This window comes from Larimichthys crocea, chromosome III, assembly GCF_000972845.2.
Source record: "Larimichthys crocea isolate SSNF chromosome III, L_crocea_2.0, whole genome shotgun sequence".
NCBI lineage: Eukaryota > Metazoa > Chordata > Actinopteri > Sciaenidae > Larimichthys > Larimichthys crocea.
Window position 1 is genome coordinate 35,102,221 of NC_040013.1, and position 17,841 is coordinate 35,120,061.

A 17,841-nucleotide genomic window follows, 5' to 3' on the forward strand; every position below is an offset into this window, starting at 1 on the left:
TTTACTGCTTTTTGACCATTCATCCATCTCTATGCTGATGCTCCCTCTTTGACAATACAGTTGCAGCATATTTCACACAGTAATAGCAATTGCTAAAACTCCCTTTTCACCACATCTGCTATGCTGCAATAAATACCGTATGTTGTAGTGAATTAACCCTTATGATTATCCCTATCATTTTAAACACTAGCATTCTGCATCATAAAAATTATTCTGTATTATATATGTATTTAGAAAAACATTAGTGGCCAAGTTTTAATTGTGGATAGTCTTTTTTTTTTTTTAGACTAAAGGACCCAACAGAGTTGTGACAGATTTCCTGGTTGTGTTCTTCCACCATTTGTTTGAGATGTCCCATTACCATTACCCATTAATTTATTAACTCACTAATTTAAATTTTGCCTCTGAAGAGCAGAAATGTGTTAGATGCTTTACTCAGACACTTCCACCAACCAACTTCCTCCTTTCTACAACAAGGATTAGAAAACAGGTTGAACTTTCATGTTTTAGAGAGCACTGAATCTAAATGCCTGTCCCAGTTGACACAAAAGATACAGGATTTTACTACATTTCTAATGATATTGTAACATTTTATCTGTAAAAAAAACAAAAACATTTGCATATTCAGCCTTTTTCCTGTAATTCATCACACCCTGAAAAGGGAAATGAAAGCTTGTCATTTGGTGTATATGTTTACTGCAAAAAAAGAGAGACATGTTTATTGGTGCAAGTCTTAGAAACAGTGAGAACTGCACTTATTATGTGCATCACTGTTCGAGGTTGCAAACAAAAATTTTAAAAGGTCAGAAACTGAGAATTAAAAAAACACAAAAAAACAAAAAAATATATATTACTCCATCACTTAAGTGATTTTTTTTACACATAAGGACAAATAAGGACATACATCCTTAGAAATGGATAATACAGTACAGGTTATTCCCACATTGTATCTAACTGCCCATATCACACCATAGATGCCTTTGTTAGTTGAATGTCTGGCGCCACCTGCTGTTTACTCACTATGAAAATGAATGTTCTCTGCATATCTCAAAGTGCTGCAGTCTCACCAGTAACCTGCTGATCAGAATCCTGAACTTACTGGAAGAATGTGGGCTGTAAAAGTAAAGTGACCAGTTGAGTGCACCAATTTGCTGTCAATCTCTGACTGGCAGCAGGGTCTTCTTTTGAGGTGTTGTGAAGTTGGTTCATGCAGTTTTTTAATACAACAGTGCCAGGTAACATCCTAACACAAATATATCCAATAGGCACTGCTTAATATACTAAGTGAATATCTTTACTGTAAACTCCCAGTTATGTTAACATGTCAACATATAACAACGTTCCAATTTACCAGTTGATGTGTTACCAGAGTGTTTAGTCATCCTGTGCATGTTAACTCCTTAGAAACAAACTATAAAAACTCATTTACATCATGCAAACTATATACATCTCCTCACAGACCATACTCAGTGTCACCATTTAAGTGTCATCAGAATTTGTCGGCTGTTCAGTCATTTTTGCTTTTTTTGACCCCTCTGTTCCGTGCTCCTTCTTCCTTTTCTGTCTGTTCTTCTGCCCTTCCTCTTGTCTGAACTGGTGCCTGTTGAGAAAAAGTCACATTCACATGAAGAGACTAGATAAGTTAGTCTCCTGAGATGAACATTAAACATAATTTTTTTTAAATGTCTGACCAAGGACAACACAATTAGGACATCTCATAACACAGTAACAAGAAAATAATATAAATATAAAGTGTTAGTATTTATGTGCCAGCTTTCTTAAGTTAGCAAGTGCTAAATACTACTGGGATATTATATAGATAATAAAATAAAGTTGAAAAGTTAAGGCCTGTAATGTATGTATGTGAAATGTACGGGACGGAGTGAGAAGTCTCTTGGTTTAAACAATTCCATGTCAGCCCCAGGTGTAGCGGAGGGTGTTGTGAACGTACCTGGACTGCCAGCGTCGGCCACTATTCCACACTCTGCCAAATGAAGGAAGCCAGTTGGCGTCCGTATGTGAGCTGTGATCAAAGTTGGCCCCCACTCTGTTCGGTGGAAGCTTCCTCAGCTTTTCTTGCTCCTCTGTCAAAACACAAATGCAGCCATTTTAAATTATACTATTATATATATAGTTGTTAAATAAATAAATCATAAATGTACATGAAGATTAAGATCAAAGACAAATATGTTGATATTCTATTCTATCTATGATTAAAAAAGGTGTGTACTTACTCTGTTTGAGGAAGTCTTGGAGCGATGGGCCAATCTCTGGATGTGCTGCAGCTCCGGAGGTCCCCTCCAGAGGATCGTCCTGGAGCCAAGGAGGGACAGCACCTATAGCACACAGAAGATACATGCTCACGCTTCATCCATTACACACAAGAGGTAAACTGAGCAAAACTTACAACAAAACACAGGCTGGATTACTGCAAAGTCAACACAAGCAACACAATAGGAAATGGAAATGTTGAAGGAATATTTGTTGGTTAGTATAAATACGACTAACAATACAACTGCTGTTTCTTTTTTGAGGAGCATGTTTAAGATATAATGTGATATAATGTGTAATAATGTGTAATGTGAATATTAGGTTTAGGTAAACTTCTGTGAAATGAGCATGTTTAAGTATAGCAGGTACTTAACCATTACACATATTTATATGTAACTGTACCTGTATGAACATTTCCACTGTTTGAGGAATCCTGTTACAGAAATAAACAATAGATCAAAAGAGGCAAATTAATCATTTAAATTATTAATTAAGTGTAAAAAACTTGAACACTTAATCAGTGAGGGCTGTCCATCTACCTGATAACCTATGAAAGTCAGGCCTTGCCCTGCTGCAGCCCGTGGAACCTTGACCATTGAGTTGACAAAGCCGCTCCCCGTCAGCTGTTCTGATCCTTGAGGTGGAAATTGAGAGCTGTTCCCATGACGACAAGACGGGCCCCAAAGCAACAAATTAATTTATTGATTCAGTTTCATATGATATTGATGATGAAATGCACAAAGGATAAAATGTTGTAGGGTAGATACAATCTTACCTGACAGCATCCTCTGCAGACATGTCTGTGCCGTTGGGTCCATTGAACAACTCCAGCTCTGCGTCACGCTGATATTGATTCAGGAAAAGCCAACAGTGGTTCATAGAGGAAGTCTGAACACTTATCATGGTTCATCTCAGCACACACTACTTTGCCCCAAATGGTGACATAAACCTCTCTCTTTTCAGGTCATTGTTTTTCCCTTTCAACTTTAAATCAATTCTCAGTTTGCGGCTTTTTGTCATTTTGACTGTAATATGATGCAGGAAAATGACTTTGTCCCCAGCCTAGCCACATTTTTAAAGTTAAACAGGAATAGTTTGCGATGTTGGCAGTTAAAATAATTTAGCTGGAGTACGGTGGTTTTCCCTTTCTTACAGGTAAATCAATATCATGAAAAGAAAAAAAACATTAGTCGAGGCCACAGTGATGGATACTGCCACTGCATCCCTGGAAAACAAACCTCTAAAAGAGACTGAAGGACCTCTTGGCGATTCTTCTCTTGGGCCCGAATGTTATCAGCTTGCTGCAGCCATGAAAAAAAAGAAGAAAAGAAAAGAAACAAATAGATTACACAACAGATTATCAGCAGCAGACTACAAATCTGGTTAAAATAACATTCCTTAGGGCACTTTTAACCATTCTACAAGCATTCTGTCCAGGTCGGCCTACTACAGTGGTTTGGTTCTGACTGAAATACTTAAAATACAACTAAAGGATGGATTGCTCTGAAATTTGGTACACACATTCATGGTACACTGATGGTGATTCTCTTGCTTTTCATATTGTTATCATCAGGTCTGTCTAATGCTTTGGCGTATGCCCAAAACTAATGCCATTAGCCCTCCAGCTGCACTCTACAAATGGTAATATTATACACATGGCTAAGATGGCAACACCAGGATTTTTGTATTACCTCTTTTATGAATTCATCCTCCTTCTCCACAAATGACTCCAACGCTTTTGCCACCTCAGCTTTGAACCTAAACAAAAACAAATAATGATCCTTGCAGAGCATTTTTCACTTTCCAAACAAGCGTTATTCATACAGACTTTTGGCTCACTCAGCTTACCTTTCAGTTTCCTCCTCTGGGATGATGACCTTGTCTTTAAACTTGGGATCAGCCTTATTTTCCCACCAGAATTTGTGAGTATTCTTCCTGTGTTCTGGGCTGAAATCAGATCAATTTTAAAAATGTCAAAAAAAGATGATCACAAATAATACTTAGAAACATGTGAGTATAAGGTGTTTGTCAAGCCCATGGACACTGGAGAAGTATATAGTTAATTACAGTTAGTAAATTGTGGTATAAGCACAAAATATTGTTAGGTTTTTTTTCCCTAATGCAGAACATAGGACAGACTTCAGTGAAGTGGAGAATCGGTGAAAACTAAATAAGCTAAATAAGAATAAGTTAATTAAACAAAACTCACGTGGCCATGTGTTCTAATAAGCCTCCGTACAGCACTGTCATGTTGCCGTCCGTAACATTTCTTTCCACTTCAAGCCCACAGCAGTAGCACCAGAACGTTTGTCTGTGCTGAGTACAATCATACTTTTCTACTTGGGGTTTTTTTAGTGTTCGGCGAGCTTCCTTCACCTAGGAAACAGTGGAAGAAACAAACACAGGAAACATAAAAGTTACACTTTAAACCTTTGTGTAGGCTAAAATGTTGTTTAGGTTATTTTGAAGGCTGTAGTTTGAGGCGTTGTTGAATTACTGATGTAACTGAATTAATAAAGTCAAACAAATTCAGTCTCATACACATAATAGATACATATATATATATAACATACATACATATATACATATATACACCCACACACATACATATAATATACATATATAATATATATATATGTATGTGTTGTGTGTGTGTGGTGTGTGGTATGTATATATATACTACATATATAGTATACCACATACACATACAGACACACACCACACCCCCACACACACACAACACACATCTTATATCTATATATCGATATCTCATACAATCGGATATCGATCTCATCTAATATCGCGACTCTCTCTAAGTCATACCCTGTCCATTTACAATACTTGTTGACTGTTTACATTATGCCACTTTTTATTTCACCGTCCTTGATGCGCCCCCTAGTGGTTGTGTTGTAGACTTTAAACGTTGACTTAACACATTTTTGCTGGGCCTAAAACATCGCATAGCACAAGTTATAAAACACAAAACAAAAAACAGTGTCACTTAAAACGGTCAGTAACATGAAAATGTCGATTACGACGACGACGACGATGATTTGCAGCTAACTTTAGCATCGGGGCCAGTGGGCTGTAAGAAAATCTGATCAGCAAATACTTAAAAATATAAAACATCAGCGAGCTAATGAGTTGACGTTACCCTTCTTACCTTTTCTAAGAATTTGAGAAGAGCCACTCGAAGTCTGCTTTGGTGATTTTTCCCGAAGATGTGTCCTTTCCCGGTGAATGTTGTCTGCCTGCATATGGCGCAGTAATACGCACCCATTTAGACAGCGTGTTTAACAACCAACACATGTGCTACAGCTGGGTTGACGCAGGATTTGCGCTAAAAAACAAACATTTCAATCCTCGTTGGGTTCATTTTTTTTCTTAATGCATCTACAAATACAACCGCAGGGTAAACAGACAAGTCAAACACAAGCTAGCGGGGGGAAAGCTGCTACAGGAAGCAGTGCCGTCTCGATATGTATCACCATGGAAACACACAGGCTAGGAGCAAACGGTCCCGCTGCATTCAAGGAACAACCAGTTAGACTGTTTGAATGGAAATGTTAGAGTTAATTTACATGTAATTAGGAGGATTATTACTGTAGTTAATTAAAGTTAATGTATTGTTGTAAATGGCTTTGATTTGAGTGCCGAATTCACACCAGTCCGTGGCTGTGATGGGTCATCTTCGGTGCAAACTGACAAAAACACCACGAAGAAGAATAATACCCGTCAACAGGCGACATAACCGTGGATTAATATCATAACTCCAGATGTAAGCAACAATGTCTTCATCTATGTGAGGCTGTACTTAAATGTAAGGCGTTAATGTATAGCAGGTATGGAGTTTACCGTGTGTACTATGACTTAAGACAACCACGGATTGCCACGGCCTTGGCAAACGGTCCCCAGTTAACATGGTCGCTCGTTTAACCGAAACACCTGTAGGCGTGAGTGGGAGCATAAACAACAGTAGCTTCAATAAAGTGTGTGATGTGAGTATCATAATACCTATATGACACCCCCAGACAATGCCTTCCTTATTTCAAGGGTGAATTGGGTTGCTATTAATATTTCTTTATGATAAGGATGGATTTAATACATTTTAAATAATTCAAACATTTATTGGTTTAATGCAAACCTGTTTTTACAAATGTGGCAGCCAATATAAATGAGTAAAAGTCCTGCTGAGCCACCCCGCTTACTGTATTTTTTTAATTAGCCAATTGAAGCAGTGAGCCAACCATATTGCTCACATATGAAAAAATCTTTGATCATATAGGCATAGGCATCATTAAAGTTATGCCATCTGGATATTGCACCAGCCTGGTCAAAGAACAAACAAAGGATTTCTGGGAACGTGTATGCATTTGCTCTATTTTTTCTATCATCACACTAATTGTTTTTTACCTATGAGGAAAGTGAGCACAGTGAAGATCAGACTGTTTAAATCACAACTTAACTCAGAGTGCAACTGAGAATGAACAAATTGTCAACATATTTAAAAGCTCTGTGGTACCAGAACCGAACAGTGACCACCAGTTCCTCTATTACAGCTCTCATGAAGCTGACAGCCAAGATAACAAAGAAGACAAGCGTGGAGATTGGGGATTAACGTCAAAAACAAAATGTCACAGTGACACTGTATGTAAGATTCACCTGAACACTGATTAAAAAGTTTTTCAAATGTGGCACTTGTGGTAAAGATTTTAAGGATAAGTCTAAATTGGATAGACACCTGAGAATTCACACAGGTGAGAAGCCATATTTATGCAAAAACTGTGGGAATAGTTTTAGTGACATATCGATATTGAGGAGGCATATAATGATCCACACAGGTGTAAGGTCTTATTCATGTGAAACGTGCGGCAAGAATTTTTGAATTAATAGTGACATGAAAGTCCACCTAGAACTCACACAGGTGAAAAGCTGTATAACTGCAGCACCTGTGGTAAAAGATACTGTGGAATGACGGACCTGAAAAAGCACATAAGAATTCATGCAAGTGAGAAGCAGTGTAATTGTGCAACACTGGAGAGCACTGTGATGACTTGATCCACATAATTAGAGCCTGTACTGTACAGACGTAAATGACTGACCTCATAAATGAATAAAACAAACCTAAAGTGGTTATTATTATACGTTTGAAGTTTCAGGTTTTTCCATGTGTATGTTAATGCAGGGGGAAATTGTTGGACAAGAAGGAACCAGTCAGCTCAGCAATAAGAGACCACAGTGTAAACAGCACTACACATAATAAAAATAAAAATAAGCTAAAAATAAAAGACATTTTATAGGTAAACAACAATACAACATAGAAATACAAAATAAAGACACAAAATATAACATATAATATAAACAAAACACAACAATATACAATATAATATATATATATTATATAATTTAAAACAAAGTGTAACAAGAATGACTTTTGTTATTACTATTATTAGTAGTAGTAGAATAGTAGTCGAGTAGTTCTAGGAGCAGTAGTAGTATTTGTATAGTAGTATAAGCAGCAGCATCAGCAGCAGCATAGTAGAAGTAGTAGTATTCAGCAGCAGAAGTAGTATAGTAGGTAGTAGTAGTATTAGAGCAGCAGCAGTAGTAGTAGTAGTAGTAGTAGGAGTTGTAGTAGTAGCAGTAGTAGTAGTATTTGTAGTAGTAGTAGTAGTAGTAGTAGTAGTAGTAGTAGTATTAGCAGCAGCAGTAGCAGTAGTAGTAGTATTTGTAGTAGTAGTAGTAGTAGTAGTAGTAGTAGTAGTTCTAGTAGTAGTAGTAGTAGCAGTAGTAGTATTTGTATTTGTAGTAGCAGTAGTAGTAGTAGTAGTAGTAGTAATAGTAGTCATATTGAAAGCGGAACGAAAAGCTCCCGCACTTTCACTGTCGGACCATAGCAACGTAACACCCAGCGGAAGTAAACAATAGGCACTAGCAGCGTTAGCTGCATTGAATGAGGTGTTAGACGATATTACAGGACAGCTCATCATTTAATCTTTAATCAAACAACAATGACTTCATTTGAGTATTTGAGAGAGTTTGTCAATGACAGACTAACTGCTGCTGCCCAAGAAATATTCAGAGTTTTTGAAATGACTGTGGTCGAGTATGAAGAAGAGATCAGCCGTCAGCGCAGACTGCTGGACGTGGTTTGGAAACCTGAAATAAAGTTACACAGGATAGGTGTATATGGCATTATTTTAAAACCACAGAGCAGACTCAGTCGGTTTGTACTGTATACAGTAACAGTTATATAAATGTATACATCTTTACCATCATATTTCTTGTTTCTGTCTCCCCCAGAGCTCCCACAGGAAGATGTCTGTACTAAAGAGGATGTTCTCACTGTCCAGCAGCTCTGTGACGAGGAGAGGAGCTTCAGCTTGGACGAAGAAGACCCAGAACCTCCACAGATGAAAGAGGAAGACTGCACCGATGAGGAAGAAGAGCAGCCTGTACTGAAGCAGGAGGATGACACCTTTATGTTGACTCCTACTTATGAGGGAAGTGAGCACAGTGAAGCAGAACCAAACAGTGACCACCAGGTTTTTCATGTTTCTGAAAGCCAAGATCAGACAGGAGACAAACATGAAGACTCGGGATCAAGTATAGCTGCAGAGCAAGGACCAAAGAAAAGACGGTCAGAGGCTGAACATAATATTCATACGGGTAAAGAGTCTTTGAAGTGTGACATCTGTGGGAAAGCCTTTAGCTTTAAGTCAAAATTGCAGAGACACCTGCGTGTCCACACAGGCGAGAAGCCGTACGTTTGCAAGTTCTGCGGGCAAGGATTCGGTTACATGTCGGTACTGAAAACTCATGTACGAATCCACACAGGGGAGAAACCATATTCATGTAAAACATGCGGGAAGAATTTCACACGTTGTACTGCCCTGAAGGCCCACACGAGAACACACACAGGAGAGAAGCCGTACCTTTGCAAGACCTGCGGGAAAAGGTTCTGCGCCTTGCCACCGTTAAAAAGGCACATGGATATCCACACGGGCGAGAAGCAGTTCATTTGCAGAACGTGCGGGAAAAGATTCTGTCGGACGTCGGAATTGAACGCTCATGTGAGGATACATACAGGCGAGAAGCCATATTCATGCCAAACATGTGGGAAAGATTTCAGGCTCAGTAGTGTCTTGAAGGTCCACATGAGAACCCACACAGGCGAGAAGCCGTACCTCTGTAAAACATGTGGGAGTTATTTCAGTTGTAGCAGTGGCTTGTTGGTCCACATGAGGAGAGTCCACACCCCTGAGAAGCCACAAACCGTGTAAAACAAATAAAATAACTGGCTACAGAAATGTTGTGCACACATCATGGATTCAGAAACACTGGCAGGGGCCAATACGCATTAGTACTTTTCTAATTTGTAAGAGATTACTTTCATATGTTTACAAATATTTTCAATGCATGGGCATATTTTCACACTGTTGTAGTCAAAATATATTGCTGTGAAGGCATGTTTAATTTCTGCATTGACATGCTAGTTAATCTGAGAAGCCTCTATTACTAATGTAATGTCTAATGTTTTGATTATATGTGATTCTATACGACAAGGGACCGACTGTAAAAAACTGAGTGAATGTAATGTTATAAGTTTTTGGTATTTTATTGTGTCCATGTTTTCATGCTGTACCAAGATCTTCTCTGACTTGTGTCGTAATAAACCTTTATTCAAGTAAAAAGAACTGAGTCTCATTTAGTTTTATTCACCAAAGTGAAGATCAAAAATTTTCCAAATCAACTGTTATTACCACTTTTACTCACCTATATGAGGTGAGTAAACTGTGATATAATCCCTGTGTGGTTGAAACACTCATGGTAAATCTGGAGTTGAAGCAAGAAATAAAAGACACAATGTATCTAACACTAACTTGTCAGAGATTCAGTGTAATACTCGCACAGGTAAAATCAAACTCAAGGTGTTTTGACGTTGCAGCTTAATCAGTCAATCAAACAAACTTTATTTGTTTAGCACTTTTCATACGAAACATGTAACAACACAAAGTGCTTCACACAATAAAACTACAACACCCACCCATCCATCCACTCCCAACCCTCCACCCAAATACCACCGCCCACCCCAGCCCACAGACTTTTCCTTGACATAGAGAATCACGTATAATCACAACATTAAATATTACATTAGTGTGAATAATGTGAAGTACACTGAAGAGCCCTCTCAGATTAGCTGGCATGTCAAAATGAAATATTCTTACACAGCAATACATTTGTGTAAACAATACACGATCCAGTGTATACAGGACAGTATACAAATACAGTGTTAAATCCATTAAAAATCTTTGTAAACAAATGAAAAAAGAGGCAATTTAATTAGAAAATGAGAATGTGTCATAAGCAATGGTCCCTGTCAGTGTTACTAAAGTATTCAGCATTTTTATAGCGACTGGCTGAGGTGACGCCACCAAGCATTTCCGCATGTTTTTATCAAGACATTATTGAATCTGAAATCTTTCCCACATATTGTGCATGAATATGGCCTCTCACTATGGGGTGCCGTTTGTAAAGCGCCTCTGAAAATAACAGCAACATTTTGTCACATTTAGCTAAAAACAATGTTTAAAAAACTGGTTTGAATTTTGGAGAGTCACTTTTTTGCACATTTAGAACAATATTTGTGAACTTATATTTAACATTTATATTTAACATTTAGATTTAGATTTAACATTCAGATTTAGATTTAGCATTTAGATTTAGATTTAGCATTTAGATTTTACATTTTAACATTTATATTTATATTTATATTTAACATTTATATCAACGAATGGTTAACCTAAAGTGTGTTTTGATATCGTTTCGAAGGCTTTCAAAGGTTTTTTTTGTGCACTACATTTACTTGACAGCAATAGTGTGATAACTATATGATCATAAACAAATAAAATAAAAAGAAAGAGTTTGATGTATAATGAAGCATTATACCAGCACAGGGGAGCACAGCGAAACTTATGGGAGTGGACAAAGCACATTCCCACAAAGCAGGAGCATCAAAGGAGCAATGAGGCAACAATAGTGACGCGAGCTACAGGTAAATATGCGGAAGAGAGGAAGACAGGTGAACAGAAGTATAGAGTACGCGGAGTAAGCGGGGTACGCCTAAAGACCACATTGTAACATAGATAAATACATGAAAATAACAATGTCTTCAGTTGAGCATTTGAGAAAGTTTATCAGCGACAGACTGAGTACTGCTGCCCAGGAAATATTCGGAGTTTTTACAAAAACTATCGTCGAGTACGAAGAAGAGCTCGACCGTCAGCGCAGACTGCTGGTTGTCAGAAAGTTACTCAGCACAGGTGTGCCAAACCTTTATGTTCGTTTAAATAACTAGCCAGAGGAATGTGGTTTAAATATTTTCGGTATTTATTTGCTCAGATGTCTGGTTTTCTTTTCTCGGTTTCTCCAGAGCTCCAACAGCAACATGTCTGCACTAAAGAGGAGGATCTCATTGACCAGCAGCTCTATGACAAGGAGAGGAGCTCCAGTCTGGACCAAGGGGACCCAGAGCCTCCACAGATCAAAGAGGAAAATGAGGAAGTCTGCACCGGGCAGGAAGGAGAACAGCTTGTACTGAAACAGGAGGAAGAAACTCTTATGGTGACTCCTGCTTGTGAGGGAATTAAAGATTTTATTCCTGACAAAAGCCAAAGTGAAGCAGAAACAGATTTTCAATCAAGAGATGAATCCGATTATGTCAATTTTCCAAACAAACATCGGAGTCCCAGAAAGTTTTTCGAAGACCACCAGCTCCTCTTCAACAACTCTCATGTAGCTCAGGGCCAAGATCAGGAAGGAGGAAAGCTAGATGCAGAGCCAGAAGCAAAGAGGAGTCGTGACAAATGTCAGGGTCCCAAAAAGTCTTTCAAATGTGACATTTGTGGAAAAGAATTTGATAAAAATTCAAGACTGGAGAAACACATGAGAAGTCACACGGGTGAGAAGCCGTTTATATGCAACACCTGTGACAAAGGTTTCAAATGTGGTGAAGCCTTGGTGATCCACACTAGAACTCACACAGGTGAGAGGCCATTCGTTTGCACAACCTGCAACAAATCTTTTAGCAACAATCCAGTTCTGAAAAGGCACATGGCAACCCACTCTGGTGAGAAGCCGTTTATTTGCACAACATGTGGGAAAGGTTTCTGTCTGGCATCAGCATTAAGAATTCATATCAGAGTACATACAGGTGAGAAGCCGTATTCATGCACAATATGTGGGAAAAGTTTCAGATTCAGTAACGTCTTGATAAGGCATATGAGAATCCACACAGGCGAGAAGCCGTACGTCTGTAAAACATGTGGAAATGCTTTCCGATGTAACAGTGGCTTGATGGTCCACATGAGAAAATTCCACCCTGATAAGGAGCCACAGCACTGCAAAACCTTGTAAAACAATAACATGGCGTCACCTCAGCTAGTCGCTATAAAAATGCTGAATACTTTAGTAACACTGGCAGGAACCACTGCATGTGACCACTTTCTGATTTTGTAATTAAATTGCCTTTTTTTAAAGGCTACTTTCACATGTTTACAAACATTTTTAATGGATGGGGTATTTTAACACTGTATTTTTATACTGTCCTGTATACACTGGATGGGGTATTGTTTACAAAAATGTGTTGTTGTGAAGGAATATTTCATTTTGACATGTTAGCTAATCTGAGAGGGAGCTTCAGGGTACTTCACACTAATGTAATATTTAATGTTGTGATTATACATGATTCTCTATGTTAAGGAAAAGTTTTAGAGTCATTGGTGTTGTGGAGAATTTCTATTCATCAATGGTCAGTTCAGTCAGTGGAGAGAAAGCACACAGGAGTCCAAGATGTCTTACGTTGAAGGCTTTACTGAAGCTTGGTCAAGAAGAATGGAGGATTTATCAATACACTTGTCATGACAGGATGACACTTCAATGCTGATGAAGCTCTCCTCTCTGGCTCGTCTTTACGCCTCGGAATAGTAACTATGAAACCTGTGGAAACCCTGAGTGGTTCGACATTGTTATCCGTCTCTGTAGAGGCTTTACATTGTCTGATGTGTTTAGGGAGTAAGGCAGCCCTAGCCATATATATATATTACTTTTTATATAGTTTTCTATTTGTAAAGATCTTAGCACATGTCAAATTTCTTTGCACAGGTTTAATTTAAATGCAGATTTAGCTTATAGGTCAGCTTTAACATGTTTACTGTAGTTATTGGTTAATTCTAATGTATGTTTGCTGTAAATTGCAATGAAAATGGAATTTATTGCCATACATGATTCTCTATGTTAAGGAAAAGTCTGTATAAAACTGAGTGAATGAAATGTTACAGTTTTTGGTATTTTACTGTCTCATGTTTTCATGCTGTATCATGATGTGGGTTGTAATAAACCTCTATTCAAGTAAGGACAGCTGAGCCTCATTAAGTTTATTCTTTATTCACCAAAGTGAAGATTGAAGTTTTCCAAATCAACTGTTATTACTCACCTATATTAGATTTTTTTCTGACTGTGATACAACCCATAATCCTTGTGTGGCTGAAACACTCTTGGTAAATTTGGAGTTAAAGCAAGAAATAAAACATGCAAGAGGTGTTTTGATGTTGCAGCTCATCAGCTCGAGGTTAAGTCAAAGTGTGATTTGATATCGTTTGATGGCTTGACCAGTGGAGCTGCTTCATATTAAATAATTATATTATATGTTGTACACAACACTGATTACATGTAAATCTTGAACACCTCAAATAAAACAAATCAAAAGATTTTTGAAAAAAACAATGGGCAATAAGGTGATTACAGTACACGGTAGGTCAAAAACAACAGGGACAACGAGCTAGGCTAGACTAGAAGAACCTGTCAGATTAGCTTTAAAAGTATGTAACAGATAGAAACCAGAACACTGTGGATGCCTTCTGCTGAAATGGCAGATGCAAAAACTGTGAAATGAGCTGAAAAACAATAGAAGAGTGTAATAAAGTATGAAATGTTGAAACAAGCAGAGTATTGTAACAAAGTTTGAAGTTTGAATGAAGTCTGTAGCTGAAAATATGTATATGATGAAAGTGTTGCGGGTTTGAAGTTTATTCTATTTATTTCAATGTAACATTTCTTTGGTGGAAAAAGCTGAATATTTTAAAAGGTATGGACTGGTAAAACACTCGCCATAATGTGCTGAATGAGCTGAACGTAGTGATATTTGAATGGTTTCTGTGGGACAAAGTATGTGGGAGTAGTTAGGAGCCAACAAACCTGCGTGGAAGAATGATAATAAAGAAGAAAACAGTTTGAAGAAATGTGGATAAAGTGAAGAAGGGACAGATACAGGAAATCTTTCCTGCCACATGCCATCACACTGTATAACAAAAGCTAAGTCATAATCTACAATCTACAGTCACCTCACATTTCTCCCTACTTTGTACATATCAACACTGCCAATTTGCTGTATATACCTCTGTGCAATATATTTTAATAATATACAATCGTATTTACTATTGCTTTTTTTTATATTTTATTATGTATAGTTTGCTTTATAGTATATTTTCATTTTTTGTTGTCACTTGTCACTTTGTGTAATGCTGCTGCTGCCCTATAATTTCCCAGCTTGGGATAAATAAAGTATATCTATCTATCTATCTATCTATCTATCTATCTATCTATCTAAGAAGACAAACTGTGACATTTACCTGACACTGCAGGAGTTCACTACTACCAGAAGAGGGCGCTAAGGCATCAGTGGGGTCAGCATGCAAGCTGACGTTAAACCTTAAAAGAAGAAGAGAACAAGAGAAGTAAACAAACCAGGCGTGTGCAGAGCACAGTGAAGCTCAGACACATAAAATAAGACAATGTCTTCAGCTGAGCGTTTAAGAAAGTTTGTAAACGACAGACTGAGCGCTGCAGCTCAGGAAATACTCGGAGTTTTTATAAAAACTATCGTCGAGTACGAAGAAGAGATCGACCGTCAGCGCAGACTGCTGGATGTGGTCTGGAAACCTGAAGTAAAGTTACTCAGCACAGGTGTGCAAAACCTTGATGTTCGTTTAAATAACTACCAGTTTAAATATTTTCGGTATTTATTTGCTCAGATGTCTGGTTTTCTTTTCTCGGTTTCTCCAGAGCTCCCACAGCAACATGTGGAGGAGGATCTCACTGACCAGGAGAGGAGCTCCAGTCTGGACCAAGGGGACCCAGAGCCTCCACAGATGAAAGAGGAAAATGAAGAAGTCTGCACCGGTCAGGAAGGAGAACAGCTTCTACTGAAACAAGAGGAAGAAACTCTTATGGTGACTCCTACTTGTGAGGGAATTAAAGATTTTATTCCTGACAGAAGCCAAAGTGAAGCAGAAACAGATTTTCAATCAAGAGATGAATCTGATTATGTCAGTTTTCCAATGTTACAACCAAATAGTGACCACCAGCTCCTCTTCAGCAACTTTCATGTAGCTCAGGGCAAAGATCAGGAAGGAGGAGATGCAGAGCCAGGAGCAAAGAGGAGTCGTGACAAATGTCTAAGTCGCAGAAAGTCTTTCAGATGTGACATTTGTGGAAAGGAATATCAGAGTAAGTCAGGATTGCAGACACACCTGAGAAGTCACACGGGCGAGAAGCCGTTTATGTGCAAAATATGTGGAAAGACGTTCAGCCAGCTGTCGACATTAAACATTCATATAAGAATCCACACAGATGAGAAACCATATTTATGCACAACATGTGGGAAAGGTTTCAGGTGCAGCGGTGCCTTGTTGATCCACGTTAGAACTCACACAGGTGAGAAGCCGTTTGTTTGCGCAACCTGCAAGAAGTCTTTTGGTAACAAGCCGGCTTTGAAGAGGCACATGCAAGTTCACACGGGTGAGAAGCCGTGCCTTTGCAAAACCTGTGGGAAGAGATTCTTTGACCTTTCGACTTTGAAAGCCCACAGCAGGATCCACACAGGTGAGAAACCGTTCTCTTGCAAAACATGTGGGGAAGATTTCAGAACGACCGGTCAGTTAAAGTTTCACATGAGAAGAGCCCACGCTGCTGAGAAGCCGTACCTTTGCAACATCTGTGGAGAAGCTTACTTTGATCTGTCAGATTTGTCCGTCCATTTACAGTCACATTCAGGCATTTAGCCTTGTGTTCGCAAGATATGTGGGAGACGATTCAGTTCTTTGTGATTTACTCAGACTTTATAAAAGACCTGAGGATCAATATACACAAATGCCATCGAGCTGAATCTCACTGGGAAGCGTGTTCACCTACTGAATCAAATACACATTTGCAAAAGCTACATTTCTGTGATAAAATGTAATGTAAGTTTCGTAAAGATGAGATGTCAATACCTCAGTTTAAAGTTTGATTTAGCTGCTGTATTACAGTACATCCTACTTTTTGAGAAACAACAATAATAATCTCCCATATGTTTGTTTTACACTCAGAGCACAGTGGCTGGTTTACTTATGGTGTGTGGGTGATGACTGATTGTTGTGTGGATAAGAGCATTTGTAAAACGTAATAAATGTTCATTTTCAAAGTACCAGCATTGTGTATTTTATTTATGGATTTAGATGGGACTCATTTTTGATGAATGCACACAGAAGGGATCAATTAATTTATTGATCTGTATACTCCAAGAAGTACTGTAGAAAAGCAGAGCATCCTGGTGTTCATGTTTAAAAATATTTCTCTATAAATCTCTTGTTTGTTATTGTACCTTTCGGTGTGTCTTACTCCTTATTTAAAGGAACACATGTACAGGTGTGTCTGATGTTTTGTTTTAGAGTCATTGGTGTTGTGGAGAATTTCTATTCATCAATGGTCAGTTCAGTCAGTGGAGAGAAAGCACACAGTGTCCAAGATGTCTTACGTTGAAGGCTTTACTGAAGCTTGGTCAAGAAGAATGGAGGATTTATCAATACACTTGTCATGACAGGATGACACTTCAATGCTGATGAAGCTCTCCTCTCTGGCTCGTCTTTACGCCTCGGAATAGTAACTATGAAACCTGTGGAAACCCTGAGTGGTTCGACATTGTTATCCGTCTCTGTGGAGGCTTTACATTGTCTGATGTGTTTAGGGCAGTGGTTCTTAATCTTGTTGGAGGTACCGAACCCCACCAGTTTCATATGCTCATTCACCGAACCCTTCTTTAGTAAAAAATAAAATATGATTTTTTTACTGGTGCACAAAATGAACCGTGCATTAACATCACCTTGTTCAAATAACAAAACCAACACAGTGCATGAACTCACAACAACTTACCTCAGTGTGACTTCTGCTGTTGCCTTTGAGAGACCAGTTCAGATATGCGTGGCTTCACCTTGGCAAGTGCCAGCCTCATGCATGGTCATTTTCAGTCACAGGGCAAAGTCTGTTCCTTTTCTTAGTTTTAATGTCAGCATCCTCGAAAAGCGATTGGCTCCACAAGATATGTTGTAAGGCAAATGGTATAAAAAATGCCATTTCCAGGGCGGAGGCTCCACTGAACCCCTGAGACCGACTCACCGAACCCCGGGTTTCGATCGAACCGAAGGTTAAGAACCACGTTTTAGGGAGGTAAGGCAGCCCTAGATAATATAGTAT

At 38.5% G+C, this 17,841-nt stretch overlaps 2 protein-coding genes across 2 annotated transcripts; one reads left to right on the plus strand and one right to left on the minus strand.

The window, feature by feature from the left end:
* Positions 1 to 678: 678 nt before the first annotated feature.
* On the minus strand, positions 679 to 5,772 carry cenatac (centrosomal AT-AC splicing factor). Its single transcript, XM_010742780.3, has 11 exons — positions 5,435 to 5,772; positions 4,481 to 4,647; positions 4,120 to 4,218; positions 3,963 to 4,029; positions 3,510 to 3,572; positions 3,047 to 3,114; positions 2,811 to 2,925; positions 2,674 to 2,704; positions 2,235 to 2,336; positions 1,952 to 2,084; positions 679 to 1,600 (listed from the first exon to the last, which is right to left on the minus strand). Exons 1-11 carry the CDS (start codon positions 5,549 to 5,551, stop codon positions 1,480 to 1,482), a joined length of 1,083 nt encoding a protein of 360 aa, XP_010741082.3. The 5' UTR covers positions 5,552 to 5,772; the 3' UTR covers positions 679 to 1,479.
* A 2,379-nt stretch (positions 5,773 to 8,151) lies between these two features.
* LOC104928488 (zinc finger protein 850) lies at positions 8,152 to 16,795 on the plus strand. Its single transcript, XM_027273252.1, has 6 exons — positions 8,152 to 8,454; positions 8,575 to 9,550; positions 11,401 to 11,594; positions 11,705 to 12,683; positions 15,116 to 15,294; positions 15,385 to 16,795. Exons 1-6 carry the CDS (start codon positions 8,283 to 8,285, stop codon positions 16,389 to 16,391), a joined length of 3,507 nt encoding a protein of 1,168 aa, XP_027129053.1. The 5' UTR covers positions 8,152 to 8,282; the 3' UTR covers positions 16,392 to 16,795.
* The last annotated feature ends 1,046 nt before the right edge of the window (positions 16,796 to 17,841 follow it).